This window comes from Mercenaria mercenaria, chromosome 15 (genome assembly GCF_021730395.1).
Source record: "Mercenaria mercenaria strain notata chromosome 15, MADL_Memer_1, whole genome shotgun sequence".
In the NCBI taxonomy this organism is placed as follows: domain Eukaryota; kingdom Metazoa; phylum Mollusca; class Bivalvia; order Venerida; family Veneridae; genus Mercenaria; species Mercenaria mercenaria.
The window spans coordinates 26,162,773-26,175,792 of record NC_069375.1 but is presented as its reverse complement, the minus strand read 5'-3'; the positions used below and the strand labels follow the sequence as shown (position 1 = coordinate 26,175,792).

Below are 13,020 nucleotides of genomic sequence, written 5' to 3'. Positions count from 1 at the left end.
ATTGCCATATTTATAGTACCCTATATAGTTAACGCTAGAAACTTCTAAGGGCCATAACTCTGGTGTTACTAGGGCAATCTGACTGAAATTTGACGGGCCGCAAGAACTCATAGTGGTGAACATGTACATTAAGTTTTATATAAATATTCCCAACCATTTCCTAGATATGGCTACGGATGGACGGAAGGAAAGACGGACAGACAATGCCAAAACTATATATAACTGAACTTGCAATCTGTCGAATATTAGTCCAAAACTCTCCCTATTGTTTAAGTTGGTGGGCTAAACACATATTTCAATCTAATATACTTTACAGCTTGAAATACACATCAACACTTGATTTGCTACTCTGCCTTTTTTTCAACTCATGCACATATTTTTCACTCTGGTCGATATCCTGCCCAACTGCAAACCCCTTACAACATGCACAGCAAGACTGGTGTAACTAATGGATGCTCCCAAATAGTGCTTCCTATACATAAGTGTAACACAGGTTGTTTAAGTAATGTACCAACTGAGATTTATTTCTTTGAGAACTTGTGACAGAAATATAAACCCAGCACTTCATGTAACTGGTTTCTATTGAATGTTAGTGTCAATGAAAGCCATTCAGTACCCTTTGAGTTATTCTCCAGACAAGGAAAAACAAGAAAAGTGCTACAGTATACTATATGTAGCAAAATCAAAGGTTTATAACTCCCTGAAAACTGATAAAGCCAGAACAGGCTGATAATATGCACATCTCCAATTGGTAGAGAAGCTTACTATGAAATTTCTTTGAAACTGTGGACGGCAAAGAGATGAAGTCTGCGCAAAAATCTCTATATAGGCTTTATGTCTAAATGTCAAAGGGTCATAACTCAGAGAAAGTCATTCCACCAGAAAACCCTAAATTTAGCATGGCAAAGCTTCATACCAATCATTCCTATAGTTTCTTTCAAAATGCATCAATGGTATAGGAGTAGTGTGGACAAATATTACTCAAAAAATACCAGTGAAGGGCCATTTCTGACCATGTGCATATCACTTCTTGGTTGTGAAGCTTGCTGTATTCCAGCCAGGTGTTTCTAAGCAACAGCCCAGACCAGAATGTTGGGACAGACTGACAGGCAAAGTAGCAACTGTATACTCCCCTTAAAATTTCCAGGGTGTATAAAAATGCTGGTATGATAGTCTTACTTCACTATAAGGCCAGCAGTCAACCTTTACTGTTGATGAAGCTTTACTTAATATCAACAACTCTCTGATTGAATTTTATTATTTTACCTGACACCTGCTAAAGGTATCTTGCTGTTGTACTCTGATGTTGAAATGGTTGAGAACTTCGACAACCTGGTCCCTAGCTGTATCACACATCACATTGTAACACATGTCATAACCAACCTGACCCACTATCTGTAATGTTTTTAAATATATTATTTTATTTTATCTATTTAAGTTCCATTGTAATGGAAGTATGAAACTTATTTGAATCACTCTAGATTTTGCTTCCTGGAAAAACAAATCATGTCATATGAATTGGCTGTGATACCAGCAGAGCTCAAATTCATGATTTCAAAAGTTGAGCGACCAATACCTTACCCGCTAGCCCACAACTCCCCAAATCTCTTGATTATTAGCCTAGTAAATATTTGAATATACACTATTCAGCATAAACAAATAACACACAAGGTATGACCAGTCTATTTGAAATTTTACTGTCCAAGTTATGACCACAATAACCATATATTATTCAATAATTACATTTAAACTGCTCTACTCTTGTTTGATCTGCCTTTGTAAATTCTGCAATGGCCCTAGACCAAATGTGGGTTTGATTGATTAGTGTTCAGAGCAGACATGTGATTTATGCAGCACAACAGATATCAACTGGTAAAATTCAATTTCTGGCACAGATGCAGCAGTAACATTTTGCTAGATTTCAAATGTAATGTCTTGTCATCTTAAGCACAAGTCAATTAATGCCTTACCATATCATAAGGCATTCCACTTGTTAGTACAATCCTGTTTTCCTTCCTGGATATCTGTAAATATTTATTTAAAGTGACAATATAAAACATTTTCAAGTTTAATCAGTTAGTGTGTGGCAGTTATCTAAACAAGACAGACATGAAGACCCTGTATCGTTCACCTGAAAGCCTTGCATAGTTCACTTGATCTAGACTTCACAGAGCCAAATAGTCTTATAAAGTTTATAAAGATCAGGTAAAAAATGTGGCCATTAAAGTGTTTACAAAGTTTTTCGATAATTAGACCAAGTGACCTATTTTTGATCCCAGATGACCCAGTTTAGAACTTGTCTGAAATGTTACTTGGTTGAATTTACATGGTCTATAATAGGCAAAGAAAGAAGAAATTTTGATGTTTCAGCAGGAAAAGCTCACATCTGATAAAAAGAATGTTGCATTTCTGTCTTTCCACATTGAATTTATTAAACTCGTCGAATAAAATTGATAAAATGCTCGGCAGAGCCTCGCATTTTATCTTTTATTCAACTCGTTTAATAAATTCAATATGAAAAGACACTCATGTAATATCCTCTATCTGCTAACACAATTTAACATAAAGGGTCAGCAGTTCCTATTCAGAACTCTTTTAGTTCTATTTTCAACCTGTTTCATTTCAGAGCTGGAAAATACACCTAGCAAATCTGATATAGAAATGTTTTCATTAAAATAGCTGTTCTATGCAACAAACTGATAACTTCCCCACATAAACACGAGGTAGAGGCCTAATGACCTTAGATGTAATGTCTTCAGTCAATCATCATAAAAAAAACATGCATAGTGTCTGTGATTCAAACCTACGACATCCCAATTGGAATTTTCATACTTTACTTACTGCACTAATGGGCAGGCTTCTGGAGTTTTGAAATTTGTGCCCAAACTCAATAAATTTTGAACCATGGTATTTACCTGTACAGCTCTATCATGGTCAGCATAAGGCTCTGTAATGAATACATCTACACCACAACTTCTCAACTGCTTCCCCAGTCCTTGTAACATCGTGTCTACAACCACCCGAAGTGACTTTGGAGATCCTGGCTCACCTTCTATTGGATTCTGTCTTGAAGGCTGAAGAAAAACACAAGATTTTTATTCCAGTTTATTCTAAAAGACCCCAGGTGTATCTCTGGTTTTTATTTCTGTGAATGGCAGGCACCTCTCGAAAACAAACTTAACCCTTATCATGCTGGACACAAGTGATTCTGCCTTTGCGACCAGTGTAGATTATGATCTGCCAGCACATCCATGCAGTCTGATCAAAATCTACACTGTTCATTATTCAGTCAGTATCTTTTTGGTAAGCACTCCTTTTAACAGTTAATGGTACTGTCCAAATTGAAAGATGGACAAGTTCCTTATAGAAATTTAGCAGGGTAAGGGTTAACTTCTGCAAGTCAGATAAAAGGCTTTCTCACACAGAAAAAGTCTGCCCTCTTGTTGGGTTTGAATCCTCAGCAGTTACGAGCAAGTGACTTGAAAATAGCAAACTTAACCTCCTTGCCAAAAAAATCTTCACATTATTTAAATATGTGTCTAGCAAATCGAGTTATTTCCAAATGTAATGAAATTCTTTTGTTGTTTTCAGGATTCTTGAGATAAAATGCTTTTTTCTGATGAGACTTGGTGGGTATGATATATCTAAGACTTTGGGTGTAAATTGGTAAATATGACCATTGTCCCGAGTGAGAATGGTAATAACAAGAGCTGTCCGTAAGACAGTGTGCTCCACTATTCGGCGATTTGACAGTAAAATGAATATATGTCTCAATAAGAGACCTCTACTTAAAAGGAAGATACACCAAGGGGCATAATTCTGTCAAGAACACAATATAGAGTTATTGGGATTGTTACCACACATGCAGATGATGATGGTACAGAAATCTTTTTAATTTCAAGCCATTATCTTTTAAAGTACCAAAGATATGTCTATAAACGAAGCTTTTGAAAAAATTTAACATGAAAATAATTCCAAGTATAACAACTTTGTGACCTTGACCTTGGGTATAATGGACCCAGCCCCTGCACATATTTTTTTTGTATGCTGGACAATGTTTATGTGAACTTACAGTAAGATATAAGCAATAGTAACAAGGCAGTCTAAAAGACAGCTATATCACCCGCCGCTGTTACGGATTGTGGCTCAAACCTTTGACCTTGAGTTGTGACCTTGACCTTGAGCTGACATGGCTGACTCATGGGTTCTGCACATCCTCTTGATGAGGTGATCATTTGATCCAAGTTTCATGATTATTCTTCAAGGGGTTTAGGAGATACAAAGCAGACATGAAATAGAAGGCTCAAACCTTTGACTGTGACTTGTGACCTTGACCTTGAGCCGACATGGCTGACTCATCGGTTCTGCATATCCTCTTGATGAGCTGATCATTTGATCCAAGTTTCATGATTATCCTTCAATGGGTTTAGAAGATACAGAGCGGACACGAAATGGAAGGCTCAAACCTTTGACCTTGAGTTGTGACCTTGAGCTTGAGCCGACATGGCTGACTCATCAGTTCTGCACATCGTCTTGATGAGGTGATCATTTGATCCAAGTTTCATGATTATCCTTTGCAAGGTTTAGGAGATACAGAGCGGACACAAAATGGAAGGCTCAAACATTTGACCTTGTTTTTTTTATTTATTTTATTTGGGTTTTACGGTGCACCAACACAGTATAGGTTATATGGCGCCAAACAGGACTACAAATTTGGGTTTCACATCTCATTTACATTGAAATAAAAACATGACATTTGACCTTGAGTTGTGACCTTGACCTTGAGCCGACATGGCTGACTCATGGGTTCTGCATATGGTCTTGATGAGGTGATCATTTGACCCAAGTTTCTTGATTATCCTTCAAGGGGTTTAGGAGATACAGAGCGGACACGAAATGGAAGGCTCAAACCTTTGACCTTGAGTTGTGACCTTGACCTTGAACCGACATGGCTGACTCATGAGTTCTGCACATCGTCTTGATGAGGTGATCATTTGATCCAAGTTTCATGATTATCCTTTGCAAGGTTTAGGAGATACAGAGCAGACACAAAATGGAAGGCTCAAACATTTGACCTTGTTTATTTTATTTATTTATTTGGGTTTTACGGCGCACCAACACTGTATAGGTTATATGGCGCCAAACAGTACTACAAATTTGGGTTTCACATCTCATTTACATTGAAATAAAAACATGACATTTGACCTTGAGTTGTGACCTTGACCTTGAGCCGACATGGCTGACTCATGGGTTCTGCACATCGTCTTGATGAGGTGATCATTTGACCCAAGTTTCATGATTATCCTTCAAGGGGTTTAGGAGATACAGAGAGGACACGAAATGGAAGTCTCAAGCCTTTGACCTTGAGTTGTGACCTTGACCTTGAACCGACATGGCTGACTCATGAGTTCTGCACATCGTCTTGATGAGGTGATCATTTGACCCAAGTTTCATGGAAATCCTTCACGGGGTTTAGGAGATACAGAGCGGACAAAAAATGTTACGGAAGGACGAGACGGAAGGACAGACGGAGACCATTCCTACAACCCCCCTCCACTCGTGGCGGGGGATTAACAAAGATATGACAGAAAAACAAAGGTTGCTGAAAAACTTTAACCTTAAAAATAACCTAAGTATAATACCTTGGTGACCTTGGCCTTAGGTATAAAGGGCTCAGCCCCTGCACATATTTTGTTTGTATGCTGGACAATGTTTATGTGAACTTACAGTAAGATATAAGCAATATTAACAAAGATATGACAGAAAAACAAAGGTTGCCAAAAATATTTAACCAAGAAAGCTCACGCTGACGCCGACACCAATGCCGACGCTGGGGCAAGTAGAATAGCCCCCCTATTCTCCGAATAGTGGAGCTAAAAAGCTATCACTAAATGTGATTAATATCCACAATCACGACTTTGCAGGATGACAGCTTTGGGAAAAGACTGCCCCAAACCCCATCTTCCTCCACTCCAGAAAATAAAATATGGAAGTAGCTTGTGCCACAAACTTTTTAATGAAAATCCTTCCTGTGGTTAAGAAGATATGGAACAAACATAAATATAAGCTATTTGACCATTTATGTTCAAGTGCTAGTTTAATGAAAGTCATCCTAGTGGTTAAGAAGATATGAAGCGGACACGATGGATGGATGGACAAACAGACAAACAGACAGACATGCATGACTCTGTATGACTCTTATATACCTTTTATCTAGGGTATAAATATGTCATGCACATCTTCACTTCATTGTGATCATATGTATGAAGTTTCATTGGAATCCATGGTTCATAAAGAACATCTGACACAAGATTCAGGTACTTTTCAAGCACTGGTGCCTAGCAAATATATATATAAGTGACACAATACCACATTTGCTTTCAAATTATCTTCATTTTTTTCTGTTTTGAATCTCTTCTTTTCACACAATAAGTTGCTGAAAGAATGTTTTTCAAGTAGTTTTAGATGAAATTCAGGCAGTTTTCTTTAAAATTATTACACTTTTTCATTTTTTTCGGGTTTTAGCCATTTACAAGGAGTTTTCAAGAACTTAGCATGCATCATATACATCTACACTTCATGGTGATCATGTGTATAAAGTTTCATTGGAATCTCTTTAAAAAAATCTGCAAGTTGTTTGCTAAACATACATTCTGCTGAGGGATGGAGGTCTTCAAGGCCCCAACCTTTGCCCATCCCAGAACAAAGCATGTCATGCACATCATTCTACACTTCATGATAAACATGGTATTTCTTGAATCCTTTAAAAATGTGAAAGCAGTTCAATCCATAATATTTTTACAATGGACTGACTGACTGCAAAACCAACCAACCAACTAACAGACCATAAAATGACTCCTATATGCCCACTTTAGCTTCATTTTCAGGGGTATAAATATTCACATAAATCCATGGTCAACCAACCAACTGACTCACCATCCATAAGATGGCCCCTATATATCCACCAATAACATCATTTTAGGGGTATAAAATGAACTGGTCAACCAATCAAAATCTTTTGTATATTTCACTGACCAATGATACAATGAAAACCTGAGAACAGTATATTTTGGAAACTTGTAAAGGACAGTAATTATATCCACTTTCAATCAAAATAAAGAGTTTTCATACACATATTACAGACTACAAGGGTGCTTGCTGATTTTAACACAAAACATCTATGGAGTTTCTGCAGCAAAACATCCAGTTCACACTACCACCTCTGTATTAGCATTTACCAGTTTCTTATGAGCTTTCTGTTTATGTTCACCCCTCTGCTTCGCTCTACGTTTCTCATTTTTGCTTGGTTTCAACCATTTCATTGAGATCATAGGCTCCATGTCAATATCTGAATTCTGTTGCCGTGCCAACTTCAGCAGTAAATCATACAATTCCAGCAGTACAAACGCATCTAAAGCTGGAAAGATAATGTAGTAATTATAAGGCTTTTACATCCATCATCAAAAAAGTTTAAGGCTTCCTGGTTCCCAATATCTAAATTTATTTCCTGCTTCACTATATCCAAATTTATTTCCTGGTTCCCTATATCCAAATTTATTTCCTGGTTCCCTATATCCAAACTTATTTCCTGGTCCCCTATATCCAAACTTATTTATACAATAAAGCAAAAAGTCCAATCTACTGTTTTACATCCTTGTATCTTTGTCGGAAAAATGCAAGTAGTGGCAATTTATTCAACAGACTATTACAAACATGATCATTGATAATCAAGTACAAGCTGGTCACAAAACACTACCTCAGCCCACCACATACAGAGAAAAATAATTGTACTCAAAAAAGACCAGAACTTTATTTCTTAAACAGTAGGTGACTTGCAGCTTTTTTTAAATACAAAACACAAGAGAGTCATTTCAGCAAATACTAGAAAGAAAACAAGAGCTGTCACAGGAGACAGCGCGCTCGACTATTTCGATGCTGGATAGTGAAACTGGGCACATCTGAGGAAACTAGAGCTGTCACTGGAGTGTTTAATGACTCCAATTGTGGATGAAGATATTGCACAATAGCCTGAGTCTATGTCAAAAATATCAACTTAAAGTAATAAGAGAGGTAAAGATAAAATGTATCAAAACACTATATAAGTATATCCTAAGCAAAAAGGGGCATAATTCATTAAATATTGGTGCCAGAGTTATGCACCATATGGTGTGGGTGATGATGTTGAACAACTATTTTAAGTTTGAATCAAATCCATTCAGTAATAACAGAGACATAGTGAAAGTGCATCAAAACTTTAACCTAAAATTCTAAGTAAAAAGAGGGAATAATTAATGAAAAATTGGTGCCAGAGTTATGCCCCTTGCACCATATGGTGTGGGTGATGATGTTGAACAATTATTATAAGTTTGAATCAAATCCATTCAGTAATAACAGAGACAGAGTGAAAGTGCATCAAAACTTTAACCTAAAATTCTAAGTAAAAAGGGGAAATAATTCATGAAAAATTGGCCCCAGAGTTATGCACCTTGTGTCATATGATAAGGGTAATGATGTTGAACAATTGTTTAAGTTTGAATCAGATCCATTCAGTAATAACAGAGATAGAGTGAAAGTGCATAAAACTTTAACCTGACATTCTAAGTAAAAAGGGGAATAATTCATGAAAAAATGGTGCCAAAGTTATGCACCTTGTGTCATATGATGTGGGTGATGATTTTGAACAACATTTTAAGTTTGAATCAAATCCATTCAGTAAGAACAGAGGTAGAGTTAAAGTGCACCAAAACTTTAACCTGAAATTCTAAGTAAAAAGGGGGAATAATTCATGAAAAAATGGTGCCAGAGTTATGCACCTTGTGTCATATGATGTGGGTGATGATGTTTAACAACTAGTTTAAGTTTGAATCAAATCCATTCAGTAATAACAGAGATAGAGTGAAAGTGCATCAAAAGTTTAACCTGAAAATCTATGTGATAAGGGGGGGATAATTCATGAAATATTGGTGCCAGAGTTATGGCCCTTATGTCAGATGATGTGGATGATGTTGAGGAATTAGTATTTCAAGTTTGAATCTAATCCATCAAGTAATTACAGAGATAAGTTGAAAAAAGAGAAAGTGCACCAAAACTTTAACCAAGGTGGGGACGCGGAAAGATGCCGACGCCGACGCCGGGGCGAGTAGGATAGCTCTCCTTATACTTCGTATAGTCGAGCTAAAAATTGTTAACACAGTATATGTAGTGAATTTTCTTTTCTATTTTAGTGACACCCCATCTAAAAGGCTCCAGATTTGACACATAATGCAGCAGACATTAGCCTACCCAATCCTATCCATTTATGTAGGCAGGCAGGCAACTGGTAACTAACTCGAAACCATTTTTTAACCTAGCCGGCAGCTCAGTAACTGACCAGGTCAGAACAGCTCCAAGAGGGACTCAAGCCGTTGACCTTAGATTCCCATGTGGATGCTTTAACCACGAGGCCAAGCTGTACAATGTCCAAGTTATACTTCTACTGAGATTCTCTCACAGAGAATTTAGTCACATAGAATATCTAACTGTTCCTACCTGCATATCTAATTTGCTCCACACGCAGAGGTCTTCTTTCCCAGTCTGACATCTGTTCCGACTTGTTTAATGGTTTACCAAAACATTTCCTAACCACCTCACTCAAACCTTTTTCTTCTGATGCACTGAATCCTTCAAATATAAAATTTCAGACTCTATATATATAAGTTTTTGTCATAAAGACTTCTACAGAGAAATACATATGTATTCAAGGACTTTGTACACCCTACCTATATGGTCCATGACAAAACTGTCAATAATCAATTAATATCAATAAAATTGTTAACAATCTAGTGTTTATAATAGAAATTTTCTTTAGATTTTGCTGGATTTTATGTCGGCAGACTTAAACACTCAGCTGCCAAAGACTGAGGAGAAAAATGATTACATGTTGGCAGTCAAACACTAAGCTGGCAAGAACTGAGGAAAATGATTACCTGTCAGCAGACATTAACACTTAGCTGCCAAGGACTATGGAGGATAATGATTACATGTCTGCAGACTGCCAATGTCTGAGAAGGATAATGATTACAAGACAGCAGACTTGTAATGCTCAGCTGTCAAGGTCAAATGTATATAAAGATGAACAAACCTGACAGTTCATTGTTGTCATTATCAGCCGTGTCTTGCTGTCTGCAAACTTTATCATTATCATCATTTTCATCAAATACTGGTGTAATATCACTCAACACAAACTGCAGAGTAAGAATTAATGTCTGATTAATTTTGCAGATTTTAAATGCTAAATATGAACAAAATATAGCAATCACAAATTGTTACAACAGGAAAAGAAATACCAATTTTCCAAACTACAACAATGCCATACTTTTACCCCATGAGGAACTCGCGTAAAAACAAGAGCACCGCCTTGCGGGTGCTGACGCTCATCTGATTTTTTTTGTATAATAGAAATATTGTCCTACCCATGATTTTCTAAGTCTAAAAAGGGCCATCATTTTTGCAAAAAGCAGGATAGAGTTATGTTTCTTGATGTACATGTGTCCACTTATGATGGTGAAAAACTGTTGCAAGTTTTAAAGCAATAGCTTTGATAGTTTATGAGAAAAGTTGACTTAAACATAATACTCAACCAAGAAAATGATTTTCTAAGTCCAAAAGGGGCAATAATTATTGCAAAAAGCAGGATGGAGTTATGTTGATTGCTGTACAGGGTCAGCTTATGATGGTGAACAAGTGTTGCAAGTATCAAAGCAATGGCTTTGATAGTTTAAGAGAAAAAGTTGACCTAAACATAAAACTTAACCAAGAAATCTGATATTTTCTAAGTCCAAAAGGGGCCATAAATCTTGCAAAAAGCAGGATAGAGTTATGTTTCTTGATGTACAGGGTCTGCTTATGATGGTGAACAAGTATTCCAAGTTTCAAAGCAATAGCTTTGATAGTTTAGGAGAAAAGTTGACCTAAACATAAAACTTAACCAAGAAATCTGATATTTTCTAAGTACAAAAGGGGCCATAAATCTTGCAAAAAGCAAGATGGAGTTATGTTTCTTGCTATACAGGGTCAGCTTATGATGGTGAACAAGTATTCCAAGTTTCAAAGCAATAGCTTTGATAGTTTAGGAGAAAAGCTGACCTAAACATAAAACTTAACCAGGCAACGCCGACGCAGACGCCGACGCCGACAACCGCTCAAGTGATGACAATAACTCATCATTTTTTTTCCAAAAAATCAGATGAGCTAAAAATGAACACGAATGCATAAAATGCTGCTTCTCAAAGCATGCTAGATATAGACTATGGACTCAATTTCATTTTTAGCGTAAAGATCTGTAGGCGAGCTGATAAGAGAAAATCCATTAATACCTTTTTCGCCAGGAGTTCTACATTAACTACTCTCTTCATTTTAACCATACCATCTTTCATACAAGGAAATGTTCTTAGAATCATCTTCAAATCTGATTCTATTCCATAACCTGAAAAAAATTAAATAAATTTGTGTAAACATGGTGGCTGATTTCTGCCATTTCATGTGTTCGTGTCAGTGAGGCGAAATGTTGAAGAAACGAAAACACAAAAGGTCGAAATAATGCATATTTGTTCATGTCGGCGGGTTGAAATGTCGAAGACATGAAAGGTTGAAAACAGCTTACTTGTCATGTGTTCGACTTTTGACATTCGAGGCGAATACACGAAGTAACGAAACATTGAAGGCGAAATAACGAACTTTTGTATTATTTAACCTTCAATGTTTTGTTACTTCGTGTATTCGCCTCGAATGTTGAAAGGCGAACACATGACAGGTAAGCATTATTTCGACCTTTCGTGTTTTCGTTACTCCGACACTTCGCCTTGCCGACAAGAACACACGAAATGGCAGAAATCAGCCACCATATGTAAAAGTTTCACTTAACGTTATTGTGTATTGCAAAATTATGCAGTTTAATCTGCTATAATGTCACCACTATCATCAAGCAGCCAGTCAGCTATCTTCCCAAACTGACCTCAGTTCTTTTTTTCCACCTGCCTTATGCAGCCACCTGCCTTATGTAGCCACCTGCCTTATGCAGCCACCTGCCTTATGTAGCCACCTGCCTTATGCAGCCTCAGTTCTTTTTTCCACCTGCCTTATGTAGCCACCTGCCTTATGCAGCCACCTGCCTTATGTAGCCACCTGCCTTATGTAGCCACCTGCCTTATGTAGCCTCAGTTCTTTTTTCCACCTGCCTTATGCAGCCACCTGCCTTATGTAGCCACCTGCCTTATGCAGCCACCTGCCTTATGTAGCCACCTGCCTTATGCAGCCTCAGTTCTTTTTTCCACCTGCCTTATGCAGCCACCTGCTTTATGCAGCCACCTGCCTTATGTAGCCACCTGCCTTATGCAGCCACCTGCCTTATGTAGCCACCTGCTTTATGCAGCCACCTGCCTTATGTAGCCACCTGCCTTATGCAGCCACCTGCCTTATGTAGCCACCTGCTTTATGTAGCCACCTGCCTTATGCAGCCACCTGCCTTATATAGCCACCTGCTTTATGCAGCCACCTGCCTTATGTAGCCACCTACCTTATGCAGCCACCTGCCTTATGTAGCCACCTGCCTTATGCAGCCTCAGTTCTTTTTTCCACCTGCCTTATGCAGCCACCTGCCTTATGTAGCCACCTGCCTTATGCAGCCACCTGCCTTATGTAGCCACCTGCTTTATGTAGCCACCTGCCTTATGCAGCCACCTGCCTTATGTAGCCACCTGCCTTATGCAGCCACCTGCCTTATGTACCCACCTGCCTTATGCAGCCACCTGCCTTATGTAGCCACCTGCCTTATGCAGCCTCAGTTCTTTTTTCCACCTGCCTTATGCAGCCACCTGCCTTATGTAGCCACCTGCCTTATGCAGCCACCTGTCTTATGCAGCCACCTGCCTTATGCAGTCACCTGCCTTATGTAGCCACCTGCCTTATGTAGCCACCTGCCTTATGCAGCCACCTGCCTTATGTAGCCACCTGCCTTATGTAGCCACCTGCCTTATGCAGCCT

At 38.1% G+C, this 13,020-nt stretch overlaps 1 protein-coding gene across 2 annotated transcripts in view; it reads right to left on the bottom strand.

The window, feature by feature from the left end:
* Positions 1-13,020, bottom strand: part of LOC123549312 (exonuclease mut-7 homolog) — a 29,377-nt gene that overhangs the window by 2,279 nt on the left and 14,078 nt on the right. For both annotated transcript variants that reach the window (XM_045337290.2, XM_053524835.1), the window contains exons 8-14: positions 11,355-11,464; positions 10,121-10,223; positions 9,529-9,660; positions 7,239-7,417; positions 2,916-3,074; positions 1,971-2,024; positions 1,267-1,395 (exon numbers count right to left, since the gene is read on the bottom strand). In XM_045337290.2, coding sequence (XP_045193225.2) covers positions 1,267-1,395; positions 1,971-2,024; positions 2,916-3,074; positions 7,239-7,417; positions 9,529-9,660; positions 10,121-10,223; positions 11,355-11,464 — 866 coding nt within the window. The remainder of the gene's footprint in view (positions 1-1,266; positions 1,396-1,970; positions 2,025-2,915; positions 3,075-7,238; positions 7,418-9,528; positions 9,661-10,120; positions 10,224-11,354; positions 11,465-13,020) is intronic.